Here is a 17971-nt window from a genome sequence, read left to right as displayed (position 1 = left end):
AACCCCCTGGCAATTCTAATATGCTGCCATGAGTTCTTGTACTTGGCTCATCGTTTTGTGTCTAACAAAAAAAAGCTGAACGGAGTATTCTTAGAAAGACCAATACCCATTTGGCACACAGTACACGACTCTTTATTTAGAGTAAAAACTGAAGCCAGAACACAGTTTAAGAATTTATTGGGCATTTTTCACTAAGAAGAGGTAAGTGTTACTGAGTGTTCAAGTGTCCCTTTGACCGAGGTTAAAGTCCAGTGCTTAGAAGTAGTTTACCACACGTCTGATGGACTGAATGTTTGCGCTCTGAGCCTGCCACTCATTAAATGTGCGGAAGTCTCCTCTTTCTACAATGTACATGCGTCCACGATAGTTGGGTTCCTCATACAAGACCCAGCTGGAATGACATAAAAGGTATAACATTAAAACACACACACAAAAATGTTGCATAAATCTGGCTATACACATACAGGGTGGAAAGTCAGACATTTGTCTGCTGAAGGCCAGTTCCACAGCACTATCTATGATAATAGCCAAAGCAAACTGATAGGGTTTTTTGGCAGAGCACACAATTGTGTAAGAATTGTATATATGCACCGGTGCAGTCCTCCAGCATCTTTCCACTCTCTCAGTTCCATATCCAAATAGCTATTTGTCAGCCTTGAAAGATTTTTATCCCGGAACTCCGTGTTCTCCCTTATCTCTTCAGTTACTGGCATTATTATCACTCCATCTCCCCACCTGGCTATCCTCAATGACATGATGATGAATGATGGCGGGGCAGCGTGGCAGCCCCGGCGCCGACCCCTGATCATTTTATTTGGGGGGGCACATGGGGGGGCACACTGTAACTTTGGGGGGGCCGTGGCCCCCTCTGGCCCCCCCCAGTGACGCCACTGTCCTCAACCTTACAATTAATAGATTACCACTACAATTTCGGAATATTATCACACATATTTTAATATTAGCTTGTTTCACAAATACTTCTAGTAGGAAAACAATCAATGCTCCCAATGCCTCCGAAGTAATACACAGAGTGCAATCACAACATGTATATGAAAGGTAATTTGTGTACACTACCCAATCTATTCAGGCCTTGAATGCCAAATGGAGTGTGTGGTCCCTTATGTTTCCTGAGGTTGCCCCCTGAGTGTGGGTGGTGAGATCTTTCAAGGTGCAGATTAGTAGCTGAAAATGTTTTAACCACTTAAGCCCCGGAAGATTTTACCCCCTTCCTGACCAGGGGGTTTTTTGCGATTTTTTACTGCGTGACATTTAACGGACAATTGCGCGGTCGTGCGACGCTGTACCTAAACGAATTTCACGTTCTTTTTTTCCCACAAACAGAGCTTTCTTTTGGTGGTATTTGATCACCTGTGCGATTTTTTGATCATGCGCTATAAACAAAAAAAGTGTGCAAATTTTGCAAAAATAACAATATTTTTCACTTTTTTTTAAATGAAATTCCCCCAAAAAAATTGTAAAAATCAAAATTTTTTAACATTTTCGGCCAATTTGATTTATGCTACATATGTTTGGTAAAAAAAATCGCAAAAAGCATATTTTGATTGGTTTTCGCAAAAGTTATCGCGTTTACTAACAAAGGGAAAGATTTTTGTCATTTTTCATGTTTTTTTGTTTAACGAGTAATGGCGGTGATCTGAGATTTTTTTTGCGGTACTGCAACATTGCGGCGGACAGATCGGACCCTTGACTGACATTTTTGACACTTTTGGGGGTACCAGTGACATTACTGCAGTAATCAGTGCTATATATATGCACTGTTACTGTAAAAATGACACTGGCAGGGAAGGGGTTAACTGTATTGGAGAGGGAGGGGTTAAGTGTGTCCTAGGGGCGTGATTCTAACTGTGATGGGACATGTCTCCTATTGTAAAAACAGAGATCAACGGTTCTACATAGTAGAACCGTCTCATCTCCATTTTTACACAGGGGAGAATGACAATGAATGATTCTCCCGCTCTACCGACGATCGTAGATGTCCGCCGGTCACACGCCCGGACTCCTCCGTGAACGAGCCTCAGCGGGCGCGCCTCAGCGGGCGCGCGCTCGCCCGCTATTGGCTCAAAACCCGGGGACAGGCTAGCGACGTAGACCTACGTCACTCTGCCTGGCCGGGGCTGACTGCCGCAGTAAATATACTGTGCGCAGTCGCAACCGGTTAATGGTGGGAGCTTTGTTATTACTGTTATTATTGTTGCATAAAATTTTGACTTAACTTTTGGAAAGGAAATTTTCTTTGTTGAGCTAATAATATAAAAAGTAGACAGATGTTAATCCTAAAAATTCTGGATTTTGTAACATTATTAGTGCTTCTTTTTGTATTCTTTCTATGTATGATAACTGCTATTTGTACATGTCTGCAGTCAAGCTTTAGTAAAAACTATTTAAAAAAGATTTTTACCAAAAATGTCAAAACAGCTTTACATGGCTGACAAGTAGAACACATATGGGCAGTTTTAGGGAATTGATGGTATAATATACAGCATGTAATTAACTGTTTATAAGTATTAACAGTGTATATACTTTATGTGATAATTTCTTAAAACTGTATGGACAGAAATATAAATCCTTTGGCAGGAAAAACTGCTCTATTGTATGTATTTCATCTGTATATTCAGCTGTTTGCTAAATTGTACTTTGGTCTTGGTATAATCTGGAGTGAATACTGCAGGAACCATGTGGTGGTCATATACAAAAATTAGAAAACAAGACTTGTACTTTGGGTAAATAGATACCCTCCACTAACATGTTTTGGGGCTCATGTCCCTTCATTGGAGCGGAGGGTGAGGCACTATGATAGCCTTTAAATAGGCTGGGAAAAGACAAGAAATGGCACCCAATTGAGCTGCTTGGAGCCTGAGAGGCATGTCCCGGAGGGGTAGGGGTCCAATACCATGTTAATGGAGGTACTCTATTTTCCCAAAGTACAAATCTGATTTCTCATTTTTATCAATGACCCTCACATGGTTCCTGCAGAGTTCACTCCAGATTACACCATTCCTGGTCATAGCTCTCCTGATGCCACCTTCCTAGTGAGAGTATTTTAAGCCTCTGTTGATGTTACCTGGTGTTTGTCCCTGGCAATATGCCCTGATCAAGCCACTTTACTTTTAAGTGCAATTTTTTTCTTCAGATTAATTAAAAGGTGTTTTTTTTTCTGCATGACCTAGTGCGCTGTGATTTGTGTTTCTTATCTCTTATATTCTATGAAGCCTTTTGTTTAAAGGCTTCATAGAATATAAAAACTAAAAAGCAAAAATCTAATTTAATATGTGAATATAAATTAATGTTATCTTCAGTGTTCATTGAAATAATGGCATACTTTCTATTAAGGTTCTGATGCATTCTGTTTTGAGTGACAACACTATATCTCTCTTTCCCATTTGCTGTCCTGTGTTGCCCCCTGTTATGCTATGCAGACACACTTTTGCCTCCATCAGGAAGCCCACACTTAGCAAAGCCATGAAGCTGCTACTGCAAGTTCATGTAGAGTTCATGTAAAAGTGTTCAGAAGTACTGAGATCCAAAAAAGATGAGAAAAGGTGGAAAAAGTATCTTCTATAAAAGAAACACATGGCAGTTGTATATGACACACAATGCCCTGGTAAACTAAGAGCTCTGACTTAATATGCTTGTCTTGGCTCAGTAACTCTAAGTACTAAGAAAAAGTGCTAGGTTCAGAGGTTCAAGTTAAAACACTGCTAAACTGTTTCTGAGCACCACATACTGAAAATGCTGTTTAAAGAGGTTGTAATTTGTAAACTCAAAAAAAAAAACCTGAAAAAAAAAACAAAAAACCTGTAAGACAAAGGCATAATGAGCTAGGATGCATCGCATCCTAGCTCATTATGAAATACTTACCTTAGAACGAAGCCCCCGCAGTGCCGCCCGCTCAGCAGTGACACAGCTGACATTTTTGGCCGTCCTACTTTCTGGTTCATGTCCTCCGGCTATATGATAGGCCGGAGGCACGGTGACATCACTCCCGCAAATGCGCGCTGGAGCTGCCGTTCACGGTGCATGGGAGGCCGTTCCTTGAGAGGGCATGCACCGATGATGTCATCGGCTGCAAGAAAAATAAATATCTCCTAAACGGTGCATGTTTAGGAGATATTTACAGTACCTATAGGTAAGCCTTATTATGGGCTTACCTATAGGTACAACTTACAGAGGGGGGATTTACAACCTCTTTTATTCATTTTTAGGGTCCATGCACACTGGGCTTAAAAAAACATCAGTTCTTTTGGCAGAAAAAAATTCTCATATACGTATAGCCTTTTTGTATAGGTGTTTAGAAGCATTTAGCGTTTTTTTTCTGCCCAAAAGTTACTCTGAAAAACGCAAGACAGGAGGGTTCCTTTTTCTGCCACTAAATACTGAGCTTAAAATATGCCTGTAAACGCCCTAGTGTGCATGGACACATAGGATAACATTAGCTGCTTCTAGACGAAAAGCTGCAATCTCCTCTAGGAGCAGCGTTTTTTAAGTCAATGGCAATGGACTCTTTATATTCAAAGCAAACTCACTCATCAAATCCATGTCTCCATGTTTTATTTTGCTCAAAAATCCCTTTGAAAAACACCCCCTAGCATTTCTAGCCACGGCCATCTTGAGTAAGGGCAGGTGATTCATGTAGCATTTACTTCCTGGAATCCATCTGCCTTTGGCTCAAGCGTGCAGAAAAAAGTTTAAAACAAGTAAATATTATATACTTCCCTATCTATTTACCAATGCTAGCAGCATAAGGATTAAAATAGTTAATGTTGTTGGAGAGAGTATAGTTCTACTTTAATGCAATGTATGCTGTTATTATATGTTAAAAAATCAGGCCACTAAAAAGTGATTTTCAGCTTTAGGTGGAATCATGTGGGGGGACTCTCTTGCTAAATTATTATATCTCCTGTGGACTCCAGACCTCTCTGGAATAGTTCCTGACTCTGTTGCTTTGTTAAATGAATGATTTAGCACAATGCATAATTGTGGTCCATGGTAACCTTCAAGAAACGAATGCCCCGTACACACGCATCGATTATTGGCCGGGAATTTTTGGCCAACGTCCGATCGGCCGTTTTTCGGCTTGTTAGTATGATGCTTCCGACAACCGACTCCGACTTTTCGGGCGAAAAAAATCTGGCGTGCAGGCTATAACATTTTTGTTGGCAGTCAACACAACGGCCGATTTTCCGTCAGTCAGTACAGATTTCGGCAGACAAAAATCTGATGAGCAAGACTGGGCATGCTCAGAGAAGAAAAAACACACGGAAAGTAAACCAGCACATGACAACACTTCAGAAGTAGATTTTTGTTGGCCGAGAAAATTTGTGTGCAGTATAGGCACATTCCAACCAACAAAACACCACTCTGGACAAAGTCGGACGATCGGTCGGCCGATAATTGTTGCGTGTGTATGAGGCATTACTAGTCACAAAAGGCTGTATCTGATTGATTGATTGATTGATTGATTGATTGATTGCTGAACAGGAAGTAAATTGTATGTAAGGGAAAGTCTCTACTTACAATACTATTATAGAATCAAATACTTTTAGTTCTGATAAGCATCTTATTTATATAAAAAAAATTATAATAATGTTCCTAGATTAACATAAAAGTTGATATGCTAACCCTAGAATCTTCCAAAAGCTAGGTGTATGATGGGCTACCTACACTACAACAACACCAGTGTGTAAATGTACACCAGTACAGTAGCAGTATTAACATTATTTAGGCTAACTAAGCAACACCAAAGAAGTTTAACAGCAAAATCAAATTTCACTCCTTCTCACTTTCCTCTCCTACAATGATCTAGGGGTACCCAAGGCTATCTGTAGAAATAAGTCAATCGGTTATGAAAAGGTGAATTTAAAGCCAATTGTTTGTGTTAGAATATTTGTGTGAGTTTAATTAGACAGTCATCACCAAAATAAAACAAAAACAAGATAATCAATAACCATGCATGATACTCATTTTCCGTATCTGAAAAAAGGATCGCCATTATTATTTGGCATTTTGCATATGTAATGAATACCGCAAGCATTTCTTCTATGAAAGTAGAGTGTAGTAAGGTGTAAAAGTTCCCAAAATGGTTCTAGGTTTGTGAATTATTTTTATCTGCATCTTATTCCCATTAGTTTGTGAAACTTACGCTCCATCACCATAGACTTTGATGGCATTCACACAGTTTTTGTTCCAGCCCCGTCCTTGAAGGAAAGGACAGTCTTCACAGAACTCCATGCACTGACCAGTAAAATTACATCCCTCAAACAGCTCCAGCCTGTAGTGTTCTCCATGCTGGAAGACAGACAGAAAATTTACTAGAGTTAGCATCACCATCTACCTTAACAGCTGAAACACATCTGACTGATAGGCAATATGTTATACAGACATCTGCCATTTACTTATTTAACAAATACAATTTTAAAAGTCGAATGCTCTATTTTTTTTTACTATGAACATATATGATACTTTAGTGGCAGAATTAATTATGCATATATACAGTAGTTACCAGGTTCACAAAAGGCATATTCAATAACCACTTGCCGCCCACCCGCTGCAGATATACTGCGCAGGCTAGCTTGGCTGCGTGTACGGTGGTTCGCGGTAGCGCTGCTGGGGGTGTGCACGCGTCGCCGGAGGCGCGCTTGTGCCCCATTTATTTTTAAATTTAATACATTTTTATTTAGAAAACATGAATATTACAGGTAACAAAAGAAAATGCAGTAGAAGGTGATCTTAGTTTGTAGACGCAATAACTTTAGCGCGAACCAATCAAAATACGCTTAGTGGGATTATTTTTAACGAAAATATGTAGCAGAATACAAATTGGCCTAAAATGAATGAAAAAATTTGATTTGAATTTTTTTTATTGGGAATGTTATATAGCAGAATGTGAAAAATATTGTTTTTTTTTTTTTCAGAACGGTCGCTTTTTTTTTGTTTATAGCGCAAAAAATAAAAAATCGCACAGGTGATCAAATACCACCAAAAGAAAGATCTATTTGTGGGAAAAAAAGGACATCAATTTTATTTGGGTACAGCATCGCACGGCCGTGCTATTGTCCGTTTAAGTAACGCAGTGCCGAATCGCAAAAAATGGCCTGGTCATTAAGGGGGGTAGAACCTTCTGGTCCAGAAGTGGTTAAGGTAGTGCAAAAAAGCAGAGATGTGCTAAAATACCATGGCAACCTTGGATTTTGAGAATATTGCGTTAAGGAAGCTTAAAGGGAAACTCTGGTCAAAAATTTAATTTTTCCTATTAATAGTAGGTTAAATATCTTTATGTTTGATATTATTCATTTTCTGGCTAGCTATTTGTGTAGCTTAGAATGTCTTATCTAAGCTGAACAAACAGCTTCCTCCTGTTCTTCACCGACAACACTATCTACCTTTATCTGAATTTGCTAACCTGGCTTTCACTTCCTGAAAAGGTTGTCGGTTTTTCTTAGACAGGCATGCCTAGACCTGCCATGCCCCACCCCCATCCCTCCTATCCTTCACAGAACATGATCTCCTGTCTTCATAGCCTCTTTTAGGCTAGCAGCTTCCCCTGAGAGAGAGAGAGAGAGAGAGAGAGAGAGAGAGGGGGGGGAGAGAAAAGGGGAGAGAGAGAAAAGGAGAGACAGAGAGGGGGGTCACAAGACAATATATGAAAGAAATAAGGTACAAAGGAACATTTTTGAAAGTTTGGAAGGATACAGATCGGCTTCTATTGCTTATTACATGTGAGAAATGAGTTTAAGGCTCCGTTTCTAGTAGTGTGACTTGTCATATGACTTTGGACACATAAAGTCACATGACAAGTCACAGCCCATTGATTTCAATGGCACCTGTTCCCATCTATGCGACTTTAAAAATCAGCGACTTTGAAAAGTTGCCTGCACTACTTTGATGCAACTTTTGATATGACTTTGAGCCAGAGAGTGTAAAGTTGGATCAAAACAACACTCAAAGTCGCACTCTAAATCACACAACTTAAGAGTCACACTAGAGGAAACGTAGCCACTAGAGTGTGACTTTGATGCAACTTTGAGTGCAGCTTTGATCCAACTTTATACTCTCTGGATCAAAGTCACATCAAAAGTTGTATATGTGTCCCCCCCCCCCCCCCCGTGTCATGTGTGGATGGATATTTATTAGTTCTTAATTTTATCATGAATTAGGATGTACAATGCATCCTTGCTAATCAGAGAACACTGGGCGGGAACCTATGATTAGCTCCTCCCATTCTGTATACGCCCGCTGGCTACACAGGAACAGTGTCCCTCTCTGGAAGTGATGTCACTAGCTTTCAGTAACCACACCCACTTGCTTCTCTTGGACTCAGCAGGAAGGGGAATTGAAGTCATGTGACAGCACTGAATACTGCCAAATAAAGGTAGAAAAAACTGTAATTTTTTCATTTTGACACATAAGGCGGAACTCAGCCCACCTTAATGATTGCAGGGGAGAATTTAAGGTATTAGGTTGTACTTTCGCTTTAAACATTTGACCAGAGTTAAACCAAAACAGTTACATTCAAGGTAGGTCTTAAATGATAACTATTATGGTTACTATGGTGCTTATATCAGTTCTCAACCAAACTTTCAAACCATCAAATGGCTGATGTCATAGCTGATCACATGTGCAGAACCATGTAAACTAAAGATCAATCAGAAGCTAAGATGACAGCTCCCTTGGCTGTAAAGGATAGTCGAGTTTAGTTCCACTTTGAGGACTCCACAAACTACTTTGTCACCTGAAGAAACGCTGCAACAGGTGCTGCTATAAGGAGCAGAGTATTGACTCGTAGGGTGTATCAGCAAAAAGAGGTGATGCTGGGAGTTGTCATGCATGTACACCATGAACAGTGGTAAGCATAGAAAGAAAGTTTTTTTTGTCCAGGAGCCCTGTCCATGTCCACCACTGATCAGGAGAAAGAGTGTGGCATAAGAAGAGTTGGTTTAGTTTGCAAGGAATGGAGAAGCCCTCATAGACATCATCTAGTTACGTAATAGCAAAAAATACATTTATAAATTATAGTAGGTGAAAATTCAAACACAAACCATTCTGACGGGTCTGCTGGATCCCATGTGGTCATTGTGTCCGTTCCAGCGGTGGAAGTCTGGGTACTCTCCTCGCTCCAGAATGTACTGCTGTCCTTTAAAGTCAGGGTGATCATAACAGATCCATGCTCCACTTTCTACTCGGATGGAATTGACACGGTTCATGAACCCCCGGTCCTGAAAGTTGTCACAGTCCCCAAAGACTTCCAGTTTTCGCCCTGTGAAGCATTTTCCCTCATAGAAGATGATCTAAAACAAGACAGAATACATCATTCGTTCACATCCAATCAAATATGCATAGGTTACTGTATTCTCATACAGGGCCAGCTAGAACTGTGACACTTGTCAATGATCAGTATTTTTGAGCAATGAAAATCTTTATTATCCATCATGAAAATCATCCAGTATTTTAAACAACTTTCTGAATTTTAAATGTGTTTTGTGATATTTTAAACCGTTGTTATAATAAGAGCTTCATTGAACAGCCATTCATTAGTTAAAAAAAAATGATGAATGAACTGAATTCCATACAGGGGCCTGTCTCCGGCCCTAAATTCTGACCCTTCCACATATCCCAATACCCTCAGCCCTGGACGCTTGTAAATACCCCATAGCTGCTGCTTTCGAGTGGCAAAGCTCCAGGATAAGGCAGATTTCATCGTATCAGTAACTTTACAAGTACGTTTTATTACATTCCTGACACAATATACAGCATCAGCATAAACAACTGAAACAAAATGCTATTATTTATTATGAGAAAACAGACAAGTGTCTAGACTGGAAGGACCATTCTGGGAGAATGATATTATCAGTTTTTGTTAAGCAGGAGAAAGAAATTCTCCAGTCTCCGCTCCTAGACTCCAATGCTGTAAGTTTGTTGCAAATCACATGCTGCAATACTACACAGGTCCCAGGATTTATAAGGCTGTGTCATAGGGCATAGATTTTAGTCTGGGAAAAAAGTGCTGAGTTGACCATGGATGATACCAAAACAATGACAATGGTCTTCTGGGGGGGGAAGGTATATAAATGTTTTTTAAGGGGTAGTACTTTGGTCTCTATGAGAAGTATCAAATACTTGCATTTGTTAAATATTCATTTTGATATTATGACAAACTAAGATTGGTTTATTTTAAACTTTTTTCAAAGGAAAACATAAAACCAAGAATGTACTTTTTTGCAGGTACATGCCCTGTACCTGCATATTTTGTAGAGGTAGTTGTGGTGTGCCAGCACTGACATTTGCAAGTTTAGAACAGATACCATAAAACCAGCCTTGATGTGAGGAAAATGAAAATCCACTTTGTGTGTCCCATGATGGATGGGAGAGGGGGCAAAATGCAACTAAAGACCCGTACACACGAGTCGAAATTCGGCCGGGAATTTTCGTCCGACGACCGATCTGCCGATTTTCGGCTTGTTAGTATGGTGCTCTCGACAACCGACTCCGACTTTTCGGCCGAAAAAATTCTGGTGTGCAGACTATAAAATTTTTATTCACTGTCAAAACACGTCCGATTTTCGTGCAGTCAGTACAGATTTCGACAGGGAAAAATCTTATGAGCAAGACTGGGCATGCTCAGAGATGAAAGAACACAAAGAAAGCTAACCAACACATGACATCACTTCTGAAGTCGAATTCTGTCAGATGACAAAATTCGTGTGCAGTCTAGAGCACATTCCAACCAACAGACACCACTCTGGACAAAAGACGAACGACCGGTCGGCGGAAATTAGTTGCGTGTGTACTAGGCTTTACACAGTCTTTATATAGAAAATTCATCAGACATCAATAAGCGCATTTAAACATGCTTGGGGAAAAAACATACATAGATCTAGACAAAAAAGTTTAGAGGAAAAAAGGGGCAGACTTGATGGACCACCTGGTCTTTTTCTTTAGGCACTCTGCTAAGTTTCTATGTAATTGTCAGTCTTGAATTAGTTTGTGACTGGGCTGCTTGCACAGAATCATGGTACATATACACAGTATGTATATGAATTGTATTCACAAAGATGGCATGCCATGGGCTTAACATAGTATGGCTTCTGTCGGACCGACTGCAGTGCACATGGGCCAAAGGTTGGCCAGTTTCTATTGAACCGGCCAATGCCGCCCGATATTGAGCCCGTGTGTACTAGGCTTAACAATTGTAGAGGTAGGATATCAGCAGTGTTGGGGGTAACTAGTTACAAAGTAACTGATTACAGTAACTACATTACTTTTTTTGGTAACTAAGTAATGTAACTAGTTACAATACTAATATTGGTAGCTACACTACTTTACTAGGCTAAAGGGGGTAACTACACTACTTTACTAGACTATAGGAACGCGCTTTCCTGCGTTACCCAAGCCGTGCGAGACAATCGTTATTTCGAAGAATAGAGAGGGATGAAGTTTATGAATTTTTGTTGCACTTTATGTTTTATTCTGTTTTTTTCAGCTTTTGTTCTCATGTTTCCCAAAGCCTGTGTTTATACAATAAACTCTATGCAGAAAGAGTGTCATGTATCTTCTTCTACACGGTCAATTAAGAAAGAGGAAAGTAAAGTAATAAGTAGTGAAGTTACTTTTCAAATGCAGTAACTAGTAAAGTAATCTCATTACAATTTACAGAAGTAACTAGTAACTAGTTACATTTTTTGAGTAACTACCCCAACACTGGATATCAGCCACACAGGGAGTGCATTGTTTTCAATGCACTTGGCCGACTATTAGAATTACATTGTGAAAAGCAGCAGTAAACCACAACAATAAAAACACAGTAAGCAGAGTCTGTGTAAATAATAAGCAAAGGTGGCAGGTTAGATGTACATGTAAAATTACACATTATACAAAGAAACAATTTTTTAATGCATTAAATATCTAAAGAACATTCCATTTGAAACTGTTGCCCTGAAAATAAATTCATGAAAAATAATTCAAAATAGAAAGGAACTTTGCAGCCATTACAAGGCATTTGGCTTTAAGGGTCACCATACATGTTCAATCTAAAATGTGGACCTACCCAAGCTATCCAAACTATAAAAACAGAAAACAATTGGAATTCTGCTTGGGGTAGGGGGGTTGGTTAGACAGAATTAACTCCCTTTTGGGAGTTCAGTTCCACATTAAGGGATTTAGTTAATCTTAGAACAATGTATAATTAACTTTTTAGCAAACAGATACTGAAATTTTAACAAAAAGAGAACCTGGGAACAAAGATGGGCTGTATGAAAAGTGTTTGCAGATGCCCCTGTCCATAAACCTGTCAAATGTCTCCACTGGATTTACAGAAGTTTTAAAATGAGATGATATCACTTGTAACTTTTCACACCAGAATCTACAGAACCAATATGGACCTACTTAAAATCCCATTTTCACTTCAGTTCTGGGTACGATGGACGTGTATTATTACTCACTTCTGTCTACATTTATCGCCTGTAAATTTATTCTAGAAAAAAAAAAAAGCTTTTACTGCGTGAGTTTAGGGAAAATATTGCAACATTTAGGCACACATCATCTCTGTAAAACGCCCAGTCATTATTAGTCATTATTTTTTAGGAATTTTTTACTCTTCTGTATTTCATCATCACCGATGAGCAAACTATCAAAAATGTATTTATGTATTTTAAGGGGATCTTTCACATATGAAGCAAGATCACGTTTCTGTAGAGCAGATTGAATCAATCAAGAAACTGTTTTAATTTTTACTTTTATGCTAAAATAATCGATTAAGCAGCACTAGAAACCGTAAGTTTGGGTTCCTTTAACCACTTAAGCCCCGGAAGATTTTACCCCCTTCCTGACCAGGGGGTATTTTGCGATTCGGCACTACGTGACTTTAACGGACGATTGCGCGGTCCTGCGACGCTGTACCCAAACGAATTTGACATCCTTTTTTTCCCACAAACAGAGCTTTCTTTTGGTGGTATTTGATCACCTGTGCGATTTTTTGATCATGCGCTATAAACAAAAAAAGAGAGACAATTTTGCAAAAATAACAATATTTTTCCAATTTTTTTTATATGAAATTCCCCCAAAAAAAATGTAAAAATCAAAATTTTTTAACATTTTCAGCCAATTTTTTTTATGCTACATATGTTTGGTAAAAAAAAATCACAAAAAGCGTATTTTGATTGGTTTGCGCAAAAGTTATCGCGTTTACTAACAAAGGGAAAGATTTTTGTCATTTTTGTTGTTTTTTTTTTTAACGCGTAATGGCGGCGATCTGCGATTTTTTTTGCGGGACTGCGACATTGGGGCGGACAGATCGGACCCTTGACTGACATTTTTGACACTTTTGGGGTTACCAGTGACATTTCTACAGTAATCAGTGTTATACATATGCACTGTTACTGTAAAATGACACTGGTAGTGAAGGGGTTAACTTTTTTTGAGAGGGAGGGGTGGTGTGTGTCCCTAGGGGCGTGATTCTAACTGTGATTGGCTGTGGCTTGAGCTGTAGGAACAGTGATCAATGGTCCTACATAGTAGAACCGTATGATCACTATTCCTACACAGGGGAGAATGACAGGCGGCTTATCTACATCAGCCGCCTGCCTTTCTCCCTCTCCACCCGACGATCGCGAGTGACCAGCGGGACATCAGGTCCGCTGGTCACACGCACGGGGGAGTCCGTGACCGCGCGGGAGCGGAAGCGCTTCTCCGGCGGCGCACGCTCGCTCCCCAGAGCCTCACAGGCTAGTGACGTACCCATACGTCACTTTGCCTGTGAGGGGCTGACCGCCGCAGTATATGTACTTGCGGCGGTCGGCAAGTGGTTAATACAGATCTCTGGCTCTATTCAGCAAAATGTCAGGAGTTTTTGATATGCCTGATACTGATACTATTTAAAATGGCCTCACCCACACTCAAATATTACATTAAAGGGGGACTGGAGATTACCTTTTGTGCATTTAAGGCCTGTGTTTATAGGCATCAGAGGCAAAGAGGTGTTTTTTTTCCCTTGCATTCTTTTTAAAGAATGAAGTGGATAAGAGGAAGGTGAATGACAGGATCCTCCTCCTCTTCACACAGACCATTTTGCATTCTTAGAAAAGAATGCAAGGAATTCTGTGAGTGGAGGGGGAGGGGCGGAATGGCAGAATAGAAGGGCATAGTTGGAGAAGATTGAGGGGATCTTCCCACATATACACACACAGCAAAGCAGTAACCTTTGTTTACAATTGTGAAGAAGACTGGCATCAGTTCATATACTTTATTGCAGGTAAGTTATATCCCTAGTCATCTAAACGTCAGCTTTAAAAGCAAGATTTTCATTGGATCCCACAGGGTGTCTAGAGGTCACCATGAGGAGGGAAGTGCTAAATTCTTGATTTTTGGGTTAAGAAGTAAACTCCTAATTGGACCTTCGGGGAAATTGAGTTTACCAGCAAAGACACAATTCCTGGCAAAATCCAGTCCAAAGCAAACCAGAAAGTTTTGTTCATGCCTAGTTAAAGGGTAACTATGTTCACCTTTACAAGAAAACTGCCTGTGCAATTAGGGGCACCAGTAGATAAAAGCAATCTGTGCAGCTTTGACTAATGTGGAAAAATGCACTTGCTATAGCTGTAGGCCATTTACGTACCAACTAAAAACAGGATAAAAAATCCTCGAGATGGTGCCTTTAAACTTCTGTTAAGTTTTTACAATTTTGTATGTATGATTACTGTTACCCCTGGACCCCCCTTCCCACTCCAGGCCGTTCTTATCACATATAAATATATAATTCCCACCTTACACTTTCCAGCTTACCCAGGGCCCGACAATGCTCATAAACTGTGGCTCTGAATTTCTCCAGTGCCGTACACTACTTTCCAAACTCGTATCTTTGCGCATATTCCATAGTGCTCCATAGAGCAGTCATTCCCATCCAGGGTCCTATGGAAACCAAAGGGTTTCTTCAGAGCTTGCCAGGGATTCCCTAATTTGTGGTTGATTAACTTCTCATCTGATGATGCATGCATAGTTCTGGATCCAATACCACATGGCAAAGCCAGAAGGGTAAGGGGGGCATTCTGACCACCACTGAAAGGGAGGTATTCCTCCCACTGACCATCAATGTAGGAGGCACTTTCCCAATGATACCCAATGTATATTATTTTAGCAGAGGTTCCCTGAGAACTTAAATATATTTTACAGGTTCGTTCCTCTAGGGTAAAAAGGTTGAAAAAGGCTGCCATAGAAGGTAATAATGGATGTGCTTTTAATTCAGAACAATGGCCAAGTACAACCATTTTCTCCTCCCCTCACTTCTCTACACAACCTTTTACTTAGATGCTGGGGAGAAGCAAGGGCAATACTATAGAATATCACTTAATACACTTAATTGACATCTGCTGGGGCTGCTCACATTCAAGATGGCAGCACCCAGAAGCTGTCTTGTTGCTTTTAGATGGCTATAAAAGGGAGACTTTTACAGGAAAACATATGTTAAATGCAAATATAGTCTTATAGTAAAAATGTTGTTAAAATGAATGGTCTGCTGATGAGATCTTATTAAATGCTTACAATTGTACCCCCCCCCCCCCAGTAGTTAAGGTGCCCCAAACTTGCCATGGTCTGATCAGGCAACTTTCTAATGCATACATTACCACCCTGACATCGGCAGACATGCCTTGTTCAGCATTTTTGGGTGACAAAGCAATTGTCCAGGCAAGGTTTTTCTGGCTAATTTCGATTTTTTTCTTCCAGAATGTTCTCTTCTACAACCTTTGTAAACCATGCATGTTCACCCAATACAAACGTGCATGTTTACTAGTGTAAAAGATCATTCAACAGCCAGACAGTGTAAGCACAGCTGTCCACTATCTGGAGTCTGTATATAGATTTAGCAATGTGTGAAGTTTAAAATGAAGTTGTCCATGCAGGTAATGCAACAGGTTCAGTAGCTTATACTTATCCTCCCTTCATCTGAATTCACCAATCTGTTCACCTTCTGGGAAGTGAATAAAGTACCAGCCACTTCCCAGCATGCGGAACATGTGACTAAGACCCCTTTCATTAACATAAAAAGTACTAGTGCTTGGCGATTGGCTATTCAGCTATCAGCACTATTACATGGGTGTGAAGAAAGAATCTCAGTCCTGTGCAAGCTCCAAAATATGACATGGAGCTTATACAGGGTTAACATTCTTTGTTCTAGGAGGCTGAACAGAATGGTGTGAAAGTGAAGGTAAACTAAGATCTTGTACTTGCAATGCACGGGTTCACTTTAAGGTAGATTTGAGCATTACAAACAAGTGAGACGCACCAAAGCCAAAGACACAATGGGATTGATTTACTAAAACTGGGGAGTGAAAAATCTAGTACAACTGTGCTTGGTAGCCAATCAGCTTCTAACTTCAGCTTGTTCAATTAAACTTTGACAATAAAACCTGGAAGCTTATTGGTTTCTATACTAAGCTGCACCAGATTTTGCACTCTCCAGTTTTAGTAAATCAACCTCAATATGAGAAAAGGAGCAAATGACCAGAATAGTACAATGGCGTGATCCTGAAACTTGTAGTTAAGGTTTTAAAGAGAATAGACTTAAAGATGGAACTTTGCTTTAAAACAAAAGCACCCAAACGATGCATTCAATGCTGCTGATTAGCTGACATATGCATTATAAAGAATGTCTATGTTGATGCATAATGCTCTATAACACTGTGATCTTGCTTCACCTTTAATAGTGTTGCTTTGAATAACTTGTTATACTAAAAGAATTATGAAATCCTTAATGTACACAAAAGGTGACTCAGAATCATGGTATTTAAAATGCTAACATGTATAAACTAAATTTTTTACATAGAGTAGGATCTCGTTTTCTGACAATCCACTGCATATATATATATATATATATCCTTGTCCTTCCAGCCTGAGATAACACATTTAAACAATGAAACTGTTTTTTTGCTCTTTCTCATATATCGACTATATAGAGAAAAGCTAAATCTCTGTACTTACTTTTCCAGAATACTGGGACATCTTTGCGCTGGATGCTGTCCAACCCAACACAGGAGCCAACAAATCTGACAGACAGAAAAATTGGACACCCCAATATATATCACAGTTCAGACAGGGGCTGCTATCGTGAGCCTGCACTAACAATGCAACAGCTATAGAAGGTTTAACATTTTTGCTTGGTAGACAAAATCCCCTGTATCAAACAGTGCTGATCCCAGACTTTTAACATATTGTAGACAAGCAGACAAAAGATTTGCTTGGCAGGAATTTGGCTGATGAGAATGGCAGTTTCACTGCACCTTTTATGTATAGAACAGAGAGCATGTAGTGAAGAAATGCTCAGTGTTTTACATGGGACAGGGAGAGGAGTTTACCATATGCAGCTAATAACTTATAGAAATGCACATTAATCCAAAAATAAATCCTCATAATGAAAAACTAATGGACTGAGCTTCATGCACTTGTATTATATGTACAATTATTACAAACATGCATAGAGAATGGCCTAGACACAGGAAATACGGAATTACTGCAAATAGGAATTCCTGCACTTATAAAAATAGTAATACTGAAGTAAAATCTAGATAGAAATAAATAATGCCATCTGTCTCTAACTCTTAGGCCTCATGTAAACTGGACGTTATCAAAACGCCAGAAGAAAGCTGTAGCCGTAGAAGGAGTTTTTCACCTTTTTTGCAGGAGCGTTCTTTAGTGGTTTTTTAGCTTTTTTTTAGCTGTAGCCTTCTTTTTAGCTTTTTTTGCAAAACTATACTCCCACAAAAGCTTATGGTTCAAGAACGTTGATAAATGCCGAAAAGCTGCGTTTTTCAGCGTTTTTAAGCTTTTATCAGAGTAAGAGCGTTTTTAAAGCTGAAAAACTCCTCTCAAAACCCACTAGTTCTGAGGAGGGTTTTCCAGCCAGAAAATGCCACGACCTAAACCTGCTGATAACAGCCTATGTGTGCATGGACACATAGGATAACAT

The 17971-nt window shown here is 39.6% G+C and overlaps 1 protein-coding gene across 1 annotated transcript; it reads right to left on the bottom strand.

Annotated features, from left to right (window-relative positions):
• Positions 1-255: 255 nt before the first annotated feature.
• Positions 256-17110, bottom strand: CRYGN (crystallin gamma N; the record flags this gene model as incomplete). Its single annotated transcript, XM_082257526.1, has 4 exons — positions 16987-17110; positions 9057-9305; positions 6161-6306; positions 256-391 (listed from the first exon to the last, which is right to left on the bottom strand). The coding sequence occupies exons 1-4, from the start codon at positions 17005-17007 to the stop codon at positions 256-258; spliced, it is 552 nt and encodes a 183-aa protein (XP_082113652.1). The 5' UTR covers positions 17008-17110.
• Between the last annotated feature and the right edge of the window lie 861 nt (positions 17111-17971).

The sequence above is a fragment of the Pelophylax lessonae genome, assembly GCF_965119305.1.
Source record: "Pelophylax lessonae genome assembly, chromosome: 5".
NCBI classification, from domain to species: domain Eukaryota; kingdom Metazoa; phylum Chordata; class Amphibia; order Anura; family Ranidae; genus Pelophylax; species Pelophylax lessonae.
Note: the sequence above shows the minus strand (reverse complement) of the source record. Positions and strands in the feature narration are given on the sequence as shown.